This window comes from Carassius auratus, chromosome 24 (assembly GCF_003368295.1).
Source record: "Carassius auratus strain Wakin chromosome 24, ASM336829v1, whole genome shotgun sequence".
NCBI classification, from domain to species: domain Eukaryota; kingdom Metazoa; phylum Chordata; class Actinopteri; order Cypriniformes; family Cyprinidae; genus Carassius; species Carassius auratus.
The window spans coordinates 17,360,482-17,379,827 of record NC_039266.1 but is presented as its reverse complement, the minus strand read 5'-3'; the positions used below and the strand labels follow the sequence as shown (position 1 = coordinate 17,379,827).

General features: G+C 36.0%; 1 protein-coding gene across 8 annotated transcripts in view; it reads left to right on the top strand.

Annotated features, from left to right (window-relative positions):
- LOC113042472 (high affinity cAMP-specific 3',5'-cyclic phosphodiesterase 7A-like) overlaps positions 1-19,346 on the top strand; it is a 34,965-nt gene that overhangs the window by 9,619 nt on the left and 6,000 nt on the right. The window contains exons 2-6 of one of the 8 annotated variants that reach the window (XM_026201350.1): positions 14,452-14,512; positions 16,523-16,567; positions 17,055-17,087; positions 17,633-17,719; positions 19,106-19,257. In XM_026201350.1, coding sequence (XP_026057135.1) covers positions 14,452-14,512; positions 16,523-16,567; positions 17,055-17,087; positions 17,633-17,719; positions 19,106-19,257 — 378 coding nt within the window. Of the gene's footprint in view, positions 1-14,451; positions 14,513-16,522; positions 16,568-17,054; positions 17,088-17,629; positions 17,720-19,105; positions 19,258-19,346 lie in introns of all 8 variants that reach the window. The other 7 variants (XM_026201349.1, XM_026201354.1, XM_026201353.1 and 4 more) reach the window with 7 other exon arrangements.

Sequence of the window (19,346 nt, the reverse complement as noted above, 5' to 3'; positions counted from 1 at the left end):
GACTGCAATCACTAGCAATCAGAAGAATTCCAGTTAATCAAGTATCTACAAAAGATCTACTCTATAAACAATGCATTAAATTACATTAAAGAAGTTCCTCCAGAAAAACGCAGACTTTTTTTGTGATTGTTGCGGGCAAAAATCCTTCATTTTGCGGCACGTTTTCTTAATGCGATGCAAAATGCGGGATATTTTTGCCATTTTATGCGATGAAATTGCTTGAACTTGAAAAAACTGCGGTTTGATGAAAAAGAGAAAAAAAGGTGATTCCCCCAACACCTTTTTCTCACTAGGCTAATACCTTAATGTAAGGAGTAATTTCTTATTACTTCCTATTATAAGCGAGCATACTAAATCACAGAATATTTAAGTTGCAATCTCTTACTACAACGTAAATTATTTTACATAATACTAATATAATTACAACTGTAAGTTTTTGGTACTGTTCTGTAAAATAAAGGGAAATCTTACATCTGTAAAGTTGCATCAACTTCTGAATATAACTACAACAGTGTTAGTAGCCTAGTGAGAATGGGGTGTTGGGGGAATCACCTTTTTTTCTCTATTTCATCAAACCGCAGTTTTCGCAAGTTCTCGCAATATAATTTGGCTTCACTGTCAACAAATCGGGAAACTGCTTCAAGCGTTCTTTTGCACTTATTTTTGTTGGCAAATAAGAATGATTTGCGTGCTTCAAGTTTCACCCTGGTTTCACCGCGGGGTTTGCAGATGATGTTCACGTCACGTAATTACGTCACTTCATAAGGTTCCCATGGCAATAGGGGAAAATGGCGCTTTACTTGTGTGAACTAAACTCAGCATTTTTCAACTTTCTGCTAATATATATGTGAGTTTTTTGCAACGAAAATACCGGGATTATGAAATCAGGCTAGCCCCGCATATTTCGCTTTCTGAAATCGGTAATTTATGCGGCAAAAGAGCAACGTATTTGAAAAAATGCGACCCCGCATAAATAAGCAGCCTTTGGCTGTTTATGCATTAAATCAAGTGATCGCATTATCTCGTTTTTCTGGAGGGACTGACAATGAGCAATAGCTATATTTGCTACAGAAGTTACTAATCTTACAAATTACAAGTCTTAGTTCATGTTAACTCATTTACTAACACAGTTGCAACTTTCGATTTTAACAACGTTATTATATGTTCAGCTCAACTTCTCATTGTTGGATGAGAAACGAAACGGACTAAACCGTGACAAAGCTGAATTTTTTATATATATATTTTTAAAGTAGAACTTGCATACATGTTTGAAAAGCCAGAAGTAAACATCAGTTCTGTATAGGATGATTATTTTTATTTTACCTTAAAATTATGCCGACTGAATTTGATTTTAAAATCACCTGTAGCACACTGAAAAAGTGTTTCATTCATCCAATTAAAAAATTTAGGGTAATGATTCACATCTATATTTTTTTACTTGAGACAATAGTTATTTATTTTTCAATGGCTCAAGTAAAAAATAAAAGATTTAAATCATTACCTTTAATTTAAAAAAAAATTGGATTAATGAAACACTTTGCATATTTGTTTTTTTTATTAACATTATTTGATTTTAACATTTTGGAATCATATTTTTATGGCATACTTTTTAGTCTCACTTGTAAAGACCTTGTTTTAAATATAAAACCAAATTTAAAAACTAAAATACTGAATGCTAATTAAGAAACATCTTATTGAAAGTGTGTTGATTGTGGTGTTTGGAATGTAAAACTATGCAATTATTTCCTTGAATTTCACATGGTTACAGTTAATCTTTTCATTTAAAGAGCCACACAGATGGGAAATCAAAAATTACCTGTATTACTGTGTATGATGTAGCTGTCCATCAGTGTAAACAATGTGCAAAGTAATTAAACCAAAAAGTACACGATTTATAAAGTTATTGGCTTCTAAAGTAAGGAGTCGACTCTGAATCGCTGAAATGAGTCGTCATAGATTTCAAATCTTTTGCCCATCTCTATGTACGTCACTAGGAGCACTTTGCATAATAATCTCCGCCTACCGTCTTGGGAGAAACAAAACTACTCTGACCTGCCCCACCCCCCACACAGATGCTCTGGTTGGTGTGATAGCATCATGTCGAGGAGACAGTGTGTTTTTAATTGTAAAGGCAAGTTTGTTTTATTTTCACTGCCAAAGAATGAAGATCAGAAGAACCAATGGCTAAAATTCATTTTTACCACAATACCAGAGCAGTACAACAAATCCTTGTTGTGTTCACAACATTTCACTGATGACTGCTTTTCTAATCTCGGTGAGTACAGCGGGATTTTCAAAGCGTTTGGCCATAAAAGAGGGTTCATTACCAACTTTATTTAGAACAACGACAATCTCCGAATCACAACGCGAAGTATGATTATGAAGTTATGTGTTTGTTTTCTCCCGAGCATCTTATGAGTATGTGTGCTGTCTGCAGCCTGTCTGCGCTGATCGTCATGTACAAACACGTCATGAAAATGAAGTGTAACTCTGTGAATACTCACAAAGAGACATGAGAGAGATATCTATAGAAAGCTTGACATGTCTACTTTAAGACTAAACAAGTGCTGCCGAAAACCGATATTCTGTGATAAAGTAATCCATATGAAAACAACGCGATGTCTGTTTTTCCATGTCTCCCTTCCTTATATCTAATGTGCCCCCCCCCCACCCCCGGCGCGTTGAACGCGCTATTCAGATTCAAACTGAAGCGGTATGCTACCGAAAGGTGGGGTTTAAGGAAACTGAATCTTTTGAACCACTTCGCACTAACCGTTTGGGGATCTCTGAGAATTGAGGTAATTTTAAAATGATATTTTGACAAAATGACAATGTTTTTTTTAACCTTGGATGGATTTAAACCTAATGTACAGGACTTATAAACAGTGATAGGAAGCTTAAAATGTTCATCTTACTGGCTCTTTAAGGCCACTTCTATGTAGTTTCACCCCAATTCAAAAACAAAAGCTAAATGCTTATGTCTGTACCATCTACCGTTTTTTTCAGACTATAAGTCGCACTTTTTTTCAAAGTTTGGCTGGTCCTGTGACTTCTAGTCAGGTGCGACTTATTTATCAAAATTAATTTGACATGAACCAAGAGAAATGAACTAAGAGAAATGAACCAAGAGAAAATATTACGGTCTAATTTTCGAATATTCGTTTATTTAAATTAAGTTTAAGGAGACAGACGTTATTTTTCAGCAACATTTGTTTCCGTCATTCTGAACAAGATCACACAATAAGCTTGAACATTACACATCGTGTTTTGTGACTGAAAACTTTTAACAATGCGTGCAAACAAACAAAATACAGAAGAAAAAAAAAGTGAGCAAAGAAAAACGTAAAGCAGCCTGCAGCAATTAGGCTATTGTAGAACATAGCCTACACTTAACTTTTAAACTGTCAGCAAATCTTTTTTGCTTTTTTTTCTATTGTTTAAGATGTTCTTGTTAAGAAATACGGGCATGTAAACATGATCGGGGGAAAAGTCGGCTCCTTAGTCTGTTAACAATAAGGCCGGCCTCGGAGAAAACGTGCTCTGACGGCACAGACGTTGGCGGGATAATGCTGTGCTAAGCGAATAAGTTTTGTGAAGTGCTTCGTGTTTTTATTTCACCATTGAATGGGATCCTCATCTGGTGGAATACATGGCTCCAGCACGAACTGTTCCCACTTGTCCCGGCTGGACTCTCTGTAATCATCTCTGAAGAACTGGCTTAGCCTTTTCCGACGAGTGGGCATTGCATCCTCTTCATCGTTGGTGACAGCGGCTGCATCCGCACCACTTGCATCAAGGAAAATGTTCTGATAATGTTCAAAGTTTTTTTTCTTACTTCTGTCATGTTTTCATCGAATAATTAGTTAAAATATTTATCGAATAATTAGAGCAGAACGAATATTCGAATGTTCGACTATCTGTGCACACTAGGGATGCACGATATTGGATTTTGGCCGATATTCGATATGCCGATATTTTCTAAATAATTTTGGCCGATGCCGATACCGATATCGATATATATACAAATATATACTGATATATTTACAAATATATACTGATATATTTAAACTTTAATTTTACTGAAGAGAAATCCATGTATCTCTTCTGTACTGATTCTACCATAAATTTATTATTTTACAAATGTAGACAGACATTCACATCTGAAAAACAGGTCAATTATTTCACTTGGAGAATATCGGTTTGGCTCATCGGCAGAAATATTCATATCGGCCGATACCGATAATGGTCATTTTAAGCTTTTATCGGCCGATACCGATGTTGTGCCGATATTATCGTGCATCCCTAGTGCACACCCCTATTTATAATATCTAGAATATGCATTATATATATATATATATATATATATATATGTATATGTATATGTTTTTTTTTTTCAGTTGTTTCACACTTTATGTATATAATTCCATATATAATTCCACATGTGTTAATTCATATTTTTTTAAATAACGTTTTATAATAAAGAAAACTCTTTGAATGAGAAGGTATGTCCAAACTTTTGGTCTGTACTGTGTATATATAAGCATACAAATGAAATATTTAGAGTAATTCTATAATGATTTTATATCATTTCTATACATCTTTATCTAAATAATTAATTTTCTGTAATGTGTAGAATGAAAATGTATGTTTAAAATAACATTATTCATTTATCACATTTATATACTATATTATGTGGTTTACATATTGAATGAATGTAACGTGTAAAAATAAGTAAAAACATAAATCTTGCTCCAAATAGAATCTTGAACCAGTTTTTTATAGGAAGTGAGTCCTTGAGGTCACAAAACCGCAAATGAAAAATAAATATACTCCATGATAGCAAATACACATCTTTGATTACAAGGTGGCAGAGAAGCTGACAGTGTTTTATTTAGAAAATAAAGCATACAGTCTGCTCTCTGCACTGCTGATAAGGAGACTCTAACATGCTCTCCTCCTGCCAGCCCCTCCCACCATGTGCGTCAATGGCACTGCTAGTCTGGTTGGCTGTTGCTAGGTGGCTGTGTGCGAGTGTGTATGAGAGATAGAAAGAGAGACATTTAGGGCTAACATGGACAGCTCGTTTAAGTGTGTGTGTGCGCGTTTGTACAACTAAGACAGCTGCACTAAGCTCAGCATGCATTCTGTCTGGGCCTTGAGCTGGTCTCCGGCCATCTACAGTCGCGCACACACGCAAACACACGTATGCAAATCCATACACCCACATACTGACATACACTGTAGTACCTGCACGCAAACTGACACAGAGACTATGATCCACAGTTTTCGCAAGGTCCAATGGGAATAGCTCTGCTTTCGTCTATAATCATGATTCTTGTCAGATGGATTTTTTCGAAGGTAGGTTTCAGTGGAATTCCTAGTTGGCTAGGCATTTATTATGCGATAACCCTTAACAACTGTTCTCCGTATGTTTTGGAGAGAAAATTAACTCTGGTAATAGGCCGAATGCTTTGTCATGTGCATAAAGATCAGATACAAATCGTGACTTACAGATAACTTCACTTGGAAAGTTGCTCGCGTGAGGCTTGCTAATAAAGTAGAGATTATGAGTCAGCGAGGAAACCCCACTGAACCACATACAGACCCAGTCACCATGGCTCAAACCATAGCTGTAACCTTGGAAGAGTGAATGAGTTTTCCATTCGGTTATATTCAGTATTATTATTTCATCTTTGTAAACATCTGGTGTGCACTAACCAAATGCTTTATAGTTTAGTTCTGACATGGTAAAATGCATTATTTAGTTTCAGATATAAACACAGAAGAGGCAAACGTTGAAATGAAACCAAAGTACAGACAGATCTTTTCTTCTTCATTAGGATATCTTAATGAAACTGTTTATCTGAAAAGAGAATAAAATGTGGTTTTGTACAGAAGTTTTTGAGTTGGAGACAGAGCTGAATGCAAGATTGTGCTTTATTGCTTTGGCTTTGGGATAAAATTTTGGCTTTGGGGTTTTGTTTTATCCATTAATTGTTGATTGGTTTATTTTGTAAAAAAAAATTGAACATATGAATCATTTAAAATACGATCAACCCCCCCCCCAAAAAAGCAAAATTTGATACATTCTAAAAAAAGTGCGTAAAAAAATATGCGCATAAGTCAAGTTTTTTTTTTTACCCATAAGAAGACAGGCTAATGCATTATAATAGAAACACAATTAACAAAAGAATTCCTTGATGTACACCAAAAAAATCTTGAAGACCTCAACAGATCATGAGATTTGATAATGGAATGAACCAGCGAACCAATCTCATTGCATACCATCTCAAATGTTATTTTTATTTATTTTTTAAGATTTCTTTTTTTTCCTTTATTAGGATAGGACAGTTTCTAGAAAGGAAGCGAAGTGGGAGATAAAGAGGGGGGTGGGAAGGTGGCAATTGCTTAACACAGTGTGGCAATTGCTGCACAATATCTATTTAAAAATGATGTTAAACCAACAAACTACGTTTAATAATCTGTAACAAACTAAAAAAAAAGTTGCTCCAACTAATGGATTTGTTGGCTTGGAACCAATTTATATAATATTTTTTGTTAAAATCCACAGCTATCATAGCACAAGCTAAATTTCCATTTAGCATGTATATTGAACAAGTTACTTGTCACTGGCATAAACACAGTCATTGCTAATAGTCAATGTAGTGTTTCTTTCTTTCTTTCTTTCTTTATTTTCTTTTAAACATCATGCCAGCTTCTAAGGCTATATTCATGGCGAGAATAAAGTGCAATCAATCAAAGGCATTGTAGTGTTTACCTTCATGTGGTCTACTCCTCAGCACAATGGTAACTATGAAAACGTACAACATGCAGGTAACAGAAACTCTTTTAAATGTCAAACATACAGCATTAAACACTAATAGGTAATTTCCATCACACACAAACACACAAAAACTGAAATTGATCTTCCTTTTGTCATTCTCCGCTCAGCATTCAAACAGCATGTCACTTTCAGTTACGACAGTCAGCATGGTAAAACTCCCTATCTAAGATGATATATTGCCATTATAATACCCGATGTGTACATAAAGGTCTGGGGATTCGCATAAAATGACATCTTGCTGGAATTCATTGCTCTCTAATTTCTCTTTGTTTGTTCCGTGTGGAGTGCAGCGCGCTGTGACTTATGTTGCTTCAAGCACTTCATTCTGCACCCTAGATGTGCATAAGCGCTGCGACTCCATGTTGCTTCAAGTGCATTATTCTGCACCCTGGATGTGCTAAAGCCTGGCTCAAACGACAGGATTTTTAAAATCCTAACTGATTATGAAATCTGGCTGCAGCACACACATTAGGAGAATCTTCGCAGATTATCTTCCCTCAAATCTTAAACATGCACACACTACAAGATTTGAACATCGCAGTGCAATACACACTACAAGATATCATTAAGATTATCATACCAAAAGGAGCGTGTCACGTGATGTCATGCAGCAGTTTGTCACTGATATTTGTTTACATATGTTAGCTAGCATGCTAGCAGCTTTCTGCACTAACCCAGTGCATTCAAAACGGAGGCAGTTTTTACTCCAACGCTTCTCTTTCTCCTTAAAGTTGTGATGGGTTTTCAACACATTATACAGACTGTCGTGTTTCTTCAAAATGTCAAGAAACAGTTTCCTCTGTTTTCACTATCCAATGGTGCCGTACATCAGCTGTTTTGCGCATTGGCTGTGAAAGTACTGATGTAATCATATAGCCATCATCATCCCGATTTAAATCCTAAATATCAAACACGTTTGATATTAATCGGGGCTGCCCCGATTTGTGTGCGAGCAGATCGGGAGGTGCAAGATTCGATCGGTGAACGCCTCACATTACCAGATATCCACGCTGAACAATGGGTCCGATCGAGGTGCTCGACAAGATGTTTGCTCCGATTCTCAGGAGGGGGAAATCGGACTAAATCGGGCAAAAAATCCTGTAGTTTGAGCCAGGCTTACCACCTCAACATGCGCATGCGCTAACCTTATATTTACTCGGAAGAACCTTCGTCCAAGCAAACAGGGTCAGGGGAAAATGACATGTTAACATTTTTATGCAATATTCAATATTAAATTTGCAACTTTGGAAGAAAATGTAGCTGATTAATATGCAAATAGAAAATAGCAGCAAATCTCCTATCTGTTGTGCATTGGATTATTCATTTTTTTGACTAATTTGATTTGATACTTCTCCAACAAAAAAAAACAAAAAAAAAAGAGTAAATTCTCTCTGCTCTGTTTTACATGTTACAATATTTTCCATTTTATATTCTGTTGCAAATCTTGGCTGGCTTTGGCTATGGACAGCTAACCAGCCAATGTATTTGAACCTTTTTCAGTTTCTGCACTTAAGTCTCATGTAGTTACGTCTCAATTTATAGACATTTACCAGTGCTGTTCTGATCTCAATGATTATTCAAATAAATTAAAAAAGCTATTCTTGAAATCTTGTTTTTGTCAGGCAGTCCATGCGGTAAACAAAGAGGAACAAAGTGCTGAATAATTTTCCCACTGCCTTTTTCCTGGATTAGTTTAAAGGAAGTGGTGATGGCGTTTCCTCCTGTTTGAAGGCCTCAGTCGAACCTCCAGTGGGAGACGGTGGTGTGGAATGGAGTCCGCTGTGGTTGTGGCGTGTTACTGTGAAGTCTCTCGGTGAATTGATTGGGCTCCATCTCTCTTCACACAAGCCCTTAACTTGTTTCACATTTAAACGCTGTGTCAATAATTGGCTTGTAGGCCTGCTAACCTGTTCAAATAGATCCCTCAAAGCATTGCTAAAATTCCTCAAGAGCTTCATAAAAGGTGGTAATCGTGCCTTATACCACCATCAAAGCAGTCCTTGAGTTTGTGTATCAAGAAATACATAATTTAATCAGCATTTGGACATATAGATTTGTTAAATGGTGGTTATCAGGTGGAGTCGGTGACATGAAGGTTGTATGAAAGCTTCCAAGGAATGGGAATCACTAAACTTAAAAAAAAAAAATAATGTATCATAGTTCCTCTCAGCAAGGCACTTAAAGGGATGGTTCATTCAAAAATGAAAATTCTGTAATTATTCATCCTCATGTTGTTCCAAACCTGTGAGACCTTCGTTCATCTTCGGAACACAAACTAAGATATCTTTTTAATGAAATCTGAGAGAACTTTGGCCCTAGATCGACAGTAATGGTAGTTACACAATCAAGGTCCAGAAACGTAGCAAGGAGATCGTTAAAATAATCCATGTGAATCAGTGGTTCAATCGTAAATTTACAAAGCTGCGAGAATACTTGTTGTGCACAAAGAAAACAAATAATGACTTTATTCAACAATTCGCCTCTATACCACCATTTTGGGAGTATCCCTCCCATACATAAACAACCTACGTGGATATGTAGGTTACATTAAGATTAAAGCAGAAACCGCGACACAGAACAGCATACGTTGTTTATGTAGCACTTACCTATTCTATTGTATTCTTGGGGGGGGGAAAGCATAGCTACGTGTTTACATGGTGCTATAGGGTGACGCTTAGGAGACAAATTGTTGAAAACCAATAAATTCAATAATGTCTGATAACCGATATGGTCCATTACAAATCTTTACAGTGACAGTGAGACAAACAATGCTGAAAGTGTAGATGGAACTCCCTTAAAAATAGCATACGTCAAACATTTGACAGCTACATATTAAAACTACGTAAATGGTGACAGCTGTTGTTTGTCCACATTGTGAAACCAAACGAATCACAATGGTCCATCTCGTAAACAGAGTTAACACACCCAGGATTCATTCTAGAGATTAAACTTGGAATGTTTTGCTTTTATGTCATTGTAGATCGATGTTCTCACATCTCATTTTTTGACTGCTTGTCATGTCATGAGAGTGTGCTGTGTTTTATTACAATTAGATGAAGCCATTAATTTACATTGCAAATGCCTGGTATCATAGTGAAGTATCATTGCGGTATCATTGAGACACGAGATGTTGATCGTCTAAATAGTTCAGCTGAACATGATGTCTCAATGAGGTATTTTAAGAAATCTCAATGAATGACATATGAAAGAATGAATTGTTGAACAAACTAGCTGGATGGGTTTGAGTTTCAGGTTCATCTGAGGCTATTGAGAGTTGTGTCAGATGAATGCAACAGTGTTTAGACAACTAAGAATCTTTTGACCAAATATAAATAAAACTGAACACAATCCGGTTGTTAGTGCATTGGATTATTACATATTTTGGCAATATATATATTGGCAATATTTAATGGAATATATGTAAAAAAAAAAAAAAACATTTTTTTTTATACTTTAAAAGTCTAGTAATCTCTGCTTTAATTAAAACACCTTTTACTACTTTTCCACTTTATTGGATGCAAACGTTTGTCTGGGTTTGGTGTTTAGACCAAGTAATGACTAATGAGTCAAAACTCTTTCAGTTTGTGTAGTTAAGTTTCAATTAGTCTTGAATAATACGCATTCACCCATGTTAGTCTTGACCTTGTATCTTTTTAACGGTTTAAAACCCTGTACCGAGGCATAAAATCTAGACTGAGGTACATTGTAAGCTGCAATATGTTCAACAGAATATTATTAGTATTTTAGAGACTGTTCTAGTTAATAAGGTATACTGTAAGTAAAGGTCCTTCAATGCACACAATTTAATGTTTGGTTAAATATTTAGACAAATATTATTAGCTTATATTTGTAATAAGTTATTTTATATAATTACCCAGTTTTCATTATTTATTATTTGTCATTATTTATTAATGCTGGTATACTTTACAATTATGCTGGTATTCTATTGTTGTTATTTAATTTTTTTTTTTAGCTAGTCATTAATCTGCTCTCAAAAAAACAATTAGCAGTTTTTTTGTGGATAAAAGTTGCCGTGAAAGGCTGAGTGGAGACTGACGTTTGTTTTTGTCTGTTGTCAGCTGAATTCACAGAACTGTTTTGTTATAAATGTAAAATCAGCCTACCTGAAATTTTTTTTGAATCTCTGCTGAACTCCCAATATTGTAAATATTTTTTTTTAGTTTGAGCCTCTAACCACCTCACTGAAAGTCAGCAAAACAGCACAGACCGTCACGCCTCGCTGGCACAAACTGGCATTGGTCTCTCCAAGAAATTCAACTCCTCCGTTCCCACTCAGTGTTCGGCTGCGCTGATGCCGCTCGTGTGCTGAGCCCATATGGGCACGACTGGGTGGTTTGTCATGCCCCGCTCAGCCCCCTGGTAGAAATTACTCACACGCAAAAACACCAAGTAATGTGTGTAAACACTGAGTTTGTTGATACTAAAATACTGTCGCAGCAATAGCGGATGACTCGAGTCTCATTTTTCACAGGCTTGATGGTAGTTATTACTGATAGGAGATTTCAAAATTGAGGGTTACTGCAAGGTGCAGTTGTTTCTGTAGCCTGTATATTCACTTAGCAGTTTTACAGTTTATCTGTTCCACTGGTTATTAACTTAACACAAAGCACTGCCATCAGTTAAGGCCTGTTTTCAGGCCCAACATTAATACCCTGACTGAATAATGCCCGCCTGCAGATTACCAAACCCTCTGCCTTTCATTTTTAATAAATGCAATTGCCACAAGATTACATGAGCATATTGTACTATAATCATCTATGTAGTTGCATAGACAGACAGACAGGAAAGCTACAGTACTATTAAGAGCTTTAGGGACTTAGGACTAAAAATGCTGTAAGATGAGGATTCTGTCAAAAAATTACGTCATAAATGGATTTTCTTATAAATTAACTTCTAATAACTAAATTAAATCAACACTTGGTGTTACCATGCTTTGTTTTTAAAGCAGCTTTGCCCACGGTGCATTTGCCATTGCCACAGTTTTTATAACAGTCGTTATGTTTCTACATTTCATTCCAGAAAAACTGAATGATGTTGTGATCAGATCTCTGTGTGGAACATATATAAATATTTCATTCATATACAGATAATATAAATAAATAAATATTTATTTATTATATAGAAATACATTTACAAGTGTGTGTATGTATGTGTGTGTGTATATATATATATATATATATATATATATATATATATATATTATATATATATATATATATATATATATATATATATATATATATATATATATATATATATATATATAAATTACCAAAAATATTATATTTTATTAAATATTGCTAAAAATATTTTTTTAAATATAGGCATTTTAAATATAAATATTTACTTTAAAAGTCTCTATATATTTCTATAATTTTTATTGTATTTTTTACTTGCATTACATTTTGAAACAGTTGCTATATGAACAAATTGGACGGAAAAAAAACAGAACACACAAGCAGAGATATTGTCACAAGGTTGAGATGTTCTTTGGCTATTATCGCCCATCTTTAGTGACAGCCCTAGTTTTGTGCATTTGCAGTTTTATTGGGCCGAGGCTCGAGGCGCAAGAGGGCTGTTAATGGATAAAAATCAAGTATGCAAATTGGTTCAGTCCATTGACGTCAGAGACTGAATTGTATGCCATCTGGGGACACCCTGACCAGCCTTCTAAAAGCTGCGCTCAAGTGCTTGTCTTTGTCTGCATTTGCACAGGTTCTTTTTGGGAATATGGTGGCACAATACGTTCCAGGTATTGTGTTTTCACACCGAACCTTTCTATGCATCATATTCTCCTTGTGATTTTAAGTTCACGTGGATGAGTACTTTACTGAAACAAAGAAAATACAAAAGCGAAAGCTGGAATGCTGTCATCTAGTTGTGTTTTGTGCTAGCAGTGTCAGTAACATCTTAAAAAATAAGCCTGTGCTTCCTACCTTTAAGGAACAGCCAGTATGGAAACTACGTGTTCGGCACACAAAGGCCTCTTTCGAGTGTTGTGGTCATAGAAAGCTCCGCCCACCGTTCTGGGACAGCCAGTCACACTCGCATCTGCATAATGAGCAGTGGTGCGAGTATCTGTTCTTGAATTAATCTCTGAATGGCCCAGTGTGGAAGTGTAATAGACAGGAGAGCAGATAACACTGGACAGATGATGCAGGTTTAATTAAGTGAAGCAGACTTCTCCACTCCAGCTTCCTCCCGCTGCTGGGAAATTGCTGTGTGTGTGTGTGTGTGTGTGTTTGTGTGCGCGTGTGTGTGTGCGCGCGCACTGGAAGCAGCCCTTCAGCATGTCTGTTTCTCTCACGTGAGTATAGTGAGATTGTGTTTTTAAGTCACAGATTGACCAGTCACTCAAATAAGAGGAGTTTAGGACAACTAACACACTCTTTTTGTTGCGTGGCTACTTGAATAGTTACATAAAAAACTTGAAAAGGAGGCCTAGTGATCTGATATTTGTATCTTTTTTTAAATATATTTTCTTTCTCTTAATAAAAGGGTGTTAAGGAATGCATTGTTTTAGATATTTAGTTGTGTATGATCATTTGCCCTATTTACAGTGAGATTATCTGTCATCTAACATTTCTTGAAAGTTAATCTTTAAAAATAACAACAGTAGCCATGTTAAATGTAAATATGAGCAAATAAATAAATATTACATTTAATTTAAACAGTATTTTTTATTTAGAGAAAATAATACAATATTTTAATATCTCCTATTTGTCAGTTTTTATCAAATAATATAAATATAAAATAATTAAGGGATTATCAATATCAGTCTGAGTTTTAATATCTGTTGATCCCTAAATATGGTTATTAGCATATTTATAGATATGTACTAATGTTGGTGTTTTTTCATACTTTACTTTTTAATATTGTGGCGTTTATTCCTTATTTTATGTAGTTAATTGAATTTATGCTGGTTTTATTTTTTATTTATTAAGACAAAATAATACAGGATTTCACTATCAGTGATTTTCAGGTTTTTATAAAATAATCTAAATATTAAGTAATTCATATCATAAATCTCTTCATCCCCAAGTGTGTTCAAAGGCATATTTATAGATTTTTTATCATTATGTTGGTGTTGTACCAAGTTTTACAAAATGCTAATATATTTACCATGTTATTTGTATAGTACCCCAAGCTACTTCAATGGATGCTTTCTATTCTCACAAGTTGTCTTCAAGATCGTGCGTTCATCTTTGGATTGTTTAGTGTGGATTGTTTGAGGCTGGATCTATGTACTTGAAAGACATTTCCCTTTAAAAGCACATTTTCCTCTTAGAATCCCATTGACTCTGTTAAAAAATGTTTAGTATAAAAGCAATTTACAAATATTGGTTTTCATTAGAAGGTTCCAAAGAACAGATCAAAACATGAAAAAGATTTCTAAGAAAATGAGCAATAAAGGACTATTACGAGCTGAATTGCTTTCTTGAAATTGTGGTGGTGTTTTTTTTTTTTTTTTTTTTTTAAGTCTTATTTGAATGTACACTGCTGAGCATTTGGCTTGTATATGAGTTTTTCCCGCGTGTTTGAGTAAATGCAAATACTGACGTTTGTGTGCATCTCTTCCCCCGCAGAGACGTGGAGCAATCTCCTATGACAGCTCTGATCAAACCGCTCTGTATATTCGCATGCTAGGTAAGCATCATCTTCTCTGCTTAATGCATGCACACACGCACACACACACAAACACACACACTCAACCTGTAAGCAAATTCATACACAGAGTAGATGTACCGCTCTGCACTGGAAGTTACCAAGCGCAGCATATTATACAACAGATTGTGTAACAGAGAGGATGGAGAGCCTCAACCATCAGTCAAAAAGCCTCTGATAATCTCTTCATTACATCCACAGCTTAAGTCATTCCTCAACTGGGAATCGCTTATCGTTTCTGTGAATTTTCCTTTGATTTAATACTTATCAAGCCTCGACTCGGACTGATTGCTGACCCCAGGGACCTCCAAGAGTTTTATCTGTGCCCCTTTTGACTTCATAAGACAGCACTGAAAGATCTGACAGGGCCTGATGTTTAAACATTGCGTACGAACAAAATGCACATCGAAAAAGCACTTATTCAGTCTCATGTTGGATTAACAAAGGAATCAGTTAAGGTTTATGCCAAGGTTCCTCAAATCTTGCCCTGGAGGGCCAATGCGCTGCAGGGTTGTGCTGCAAACTCACTGAACTGTGATTTTCTAATGATCCTGAAGACATTGATTAGCAGGATCAAGTGTGTTTAATTAGGGTTAGAGCTAAAGTCTGCAGGGAAGTGGATCTCGTGGGCCAGATTTGAGGATCCCTGGTTTATGCTAAGTCATTGTTTTGTATCAGGAAATTTTGATTACGGGTTAAGTGTATTTAGAGATTTTATGGAAAACTAGAGCAGTTTATTACCTCTTTCATCAACACAGGTGAAATTTACAACCTGCTTTTTTTTTTTTCTAGTATTGTGAAATGCAAAAGTGTCACAGGTATAGTTTTTATTTATAGATATTGGTCACTATTGGATATTTATCGTGCTGTTGGATTTTTTTTCTTTTTTCTGATTTAAAGAGGTGGTAATAGAGTGCAAAAGTTGGGTTTCTGAAGTAAAAGCTTCTTTTTTTATGATAACTTACAAACCTTTAAAGACAGAGCTGTTGTGAGGTTTTTAAAATAATCATGTACCAATGGAATATATAATAAAAAACTACATTACCCATGATGCTGTGCAGGACAATGGCCCCAATCACAGAGCAGCAAATCATGCAAGAAGGGAATATTGAATATTTGTGTATATATGGATGTTTTCTTAAAAAAAAAAAAAAAATGATATATATTGTTTCTATAGATGTAATTACAAACTTAAAATTTGTAGTTTTAAATTTCACCATAATTGTCATTCGCAATGGTTCATGGGATTGTAGCTGTTCCCCTCACTTAAGCCATTAAGTTCAAGCCATTAATCCTGCATGTTTGTCTGCACGTTTTTTTGCTACAAATGAGAGTTAATGTTTCAGCTGGTTGGCTTGGTTCATGGCTTATGAGGCTTTAACAAGACTTTTAAATAAATCCTTTTGGGGGAAAAATGAATGGGAAAAATACTTTCAAAACCAGTGCTGCTAAAAAAAGTTGGCAGGCACTATTGCACTACAGTTTACAGTTTATATGGTTTATGGCAAAAATGTAACCCTTTGAGAGTACTTTGTCTTTAAGAGCGCATGTCAAAGACATAGCATGCAATTAGCCTTTTTTATTGTTTTTAACTGTTGTATAGATTTACCAGCCATTCTTCATCAATAATCTGAAAATAGTTATCAGTATATAATATTGTGCAGAATTTCAGTATCTGTGCATGAAACCTACGTAAATTTTATACATGAGGCCTGTGATCTGTGCTGTCAGAGATTTTACACAACAGTGTACTAAGAAGGTGGTGGTTCCACATTAGATCCGTTTGACTGACATTTACACCAATTCATCACTTCCCAATCACACTGACTGCTTTGCTTTCTGTCACTGTACCATGAATTAGTAAAACCCAAGAACATAATAACCACCTGGAGTCTCTACACGTTCAGTAACAAGCATGTAGCCAACAGCCTAGTAAAGCTAAGCCTGACCTAATATTTGATCGTAATTTCTTTTTTTTGCTTTGTTTTTAAGCTGTGACAAACAAAACAATCAAACCCTCATTCGTGTTTACACCAGGTATGAACCAACACATCTCACCAGGAGAGACAAACCCGCTCACTCGCTTTCACGACCTTTCCCTTTAATAACTTTTTCCGCACCATTCCTCCTTAAAGACCTGCGTCAGAGGGCACTGTCTAATCAGCGGCATTTCTCACATTACAATGTCTTCTAATAATATTAGTGGGTCAGGAGATGCGTACGAGAGGTTTGGCGCAAAAACAGAAGACGAGAGCGCACTTTTGGTTTCCATGATGTGGTCTTGCTTCCTCAACCTGCGCGGCTTTTCTTCTGCATCTCTGTTTTAGTTTTTTTTTTTTAGTTTTTTACTTTTTTTTTTCTGATTCGCTTGCTGCATGTGCTACACTCTTGTACGGTCGTTCCGACTCTATGATTTTTTTTGTTGTTATTGTCGTTTAGTTTTGAAACTCATGTCTGTCTTTTTTTATTTATTTGAATCGTGTTTTTTATGTAATTGTAATTCACAGTTTTGGTATTTTGATAGGAGCTTGTGTAATATTCAAACAGCTGTTTTCAAGTAAGTAAATATACTGCTGGGAGGCTATTTTAATATTTGTTTATTGACTTATTTACACGCACATGACGTATTTTTAACTGCACATGAATTCCAATCAGTAGTGACTGACATGCTGGCGGCTGCCATTACTCAGTAAAAGTTTATGCGTCCCCCCTCCTTCTCCCTGTCCATGCAAATACACGCACACACACAGCCAGAGTTTGATGAAAAGGCCTATTGAATGACTTTTGAACAGATGTGACTTTAGAGCTTTGGCCAGCCTCGTTGAAGTCCCTCTGATTTCCTCTCCATTCTGTCCTGGGCTGAAGCACAAGCTTGTCTTTCTTCCATGCGTCCTCCTTTGCTCCTTGCCGTCTGAATACTAATGCATAAGTCCCTCTGGCATGGCGATGCATGGTCTGTTCCCTGTCCTCACCTTTCCCCCCCATCCGTCAGCAGTGTGTGTATGTCTGTCTCTGTCCCCCTGTATCCAGGCCTGTAACCTGCTGTGTGTTGTGTTTGCTTACAAATATCTTGAGGACTTGTGTGTTGATGCCTTCTAGGAGATGTGAGAGTGAGAAGTCAGGTAGGCTTTGAACCTGAACGAAGAGGCTCGCACCCGTACCTGGGCGTCGATTTCCGCACATTACACTGTAAGTACCCAAATTAGCACTCGCAAACATCCCTAGCTCTGTAGCACAATAGAGCCGCTTTGTATCAGAGGTATTTTATCACGGTTATTGAATATGTTTAAAGCTTTGAACCAAATCAACAAACTCTGAAAATAATTCTTGAAAATGAAAAATTCGACCATTTCGGGATGAGCTATTAGACTCTGAATGAAGCGGATCAGTTTAATTTGAAAGTATTTTCTTTTTGAAAACATCACTATTGTCTTTTATGTTGTAAATGTGCTGTCACAGTAGAGAATTATCAAAAAAGTCACTTTCAAACCTGTCAAAGTGGCAAATACACTTAAACACGAGCGAAATCCGCACAAGAAGATTTTCTGCAGTTTCTCAGAACTCCCAATCCTGCTGATTCCTATTGAAATTAAATGGATTTTACCAGAAAAATGTAATGGGGTTAATGATCCAAAAATTTAAATTTCATAATTTACTCAAACCTGTTTAAGTTTCTTTCTTCTCTTGAACACAGTATAAGATATTTTGAAGAATGTTGCTAACCAAACATTTGACGGCAGCCATTGACTTCCATAGTAGTAGCTTTTTTTTCTCAATAAAATAATAAATAAAAACACTGGTAGGTAGTTATGTTTTAAAAGCTCTTATTTTTTTACATATAAAATATATTTTGTATACTATATTTTGCTCCTGGAGGACTGAGAATGTCACTTAAGAAATGAGTAAAGAATTAAATTCTAAATGTAATAATTTAGAAAAATATTAAATTCTAAAAAAATAAAAAAAACTATTCATTTAGTTAAATACACATTAAACCATTTTTTATATGTCAGTTTGAAAGTAATGTCTATTTACATTTTTATTATTTAAAAAAAAAAAAATCATAAAATGGTTTATTTTTTAAGTGGCGCTTCTCATTCACCCTTATGTTTGTTATCTGTTAATATATTCTAACCTAATTATATTAAAGACGTTTTCTCCAGTTTTCATAGTCTCTCTGTCTGTGTTGATCTACCAATGTGGGCGAGCTGAATTCAGGAAAACGTACAGTTAGCACATGAAAAGATTTATTGCTCTTCTGTTGTGGTGAAATGAAACCCTGTTTTAAAGACTCTCTCCGGACTGGTTTTGCCTTTTGTGCTTCAGTCAGGCGTGACCCCTCGTAGGCTGCCTGAGCGCCACAATCACAACGATAGCAAGCGAAGTTTTAAACAGCAGGGGCTCCAGTCAGTGAGGCTGGGGGTGGATCTGGACATGAACGAAAGCCAAAGACACTAAAAGCTTCTAATTTGAAAAGCAATTTCAGCTTAATTGCTGTGGATACTAATTTTAAGTGGCATTTTGCATCATGGAATTTCCATGTCCTCTTTCTCATGCGTGTGTGTTTGTGCTCAGCCCGTGCTGAGTCAGCAGGGTCGATTCCAGCTCGGAGGATCCGGAGGCTCTTTAGTTTCCAGCGACACCTGCTTTCGTCCCGTCTGCTGCGAGGAGCGCCACACCTCAACCCCCTCCACATCCTGGACGAGGACTACTGCGGTCAGGCCAAGGTATGGCACCACAAACGCACTTTGTGATAAAACCCTGGTGACTTTAGTTTGTATTGAATATTCAACATTTGCAGTATGAATACATAACA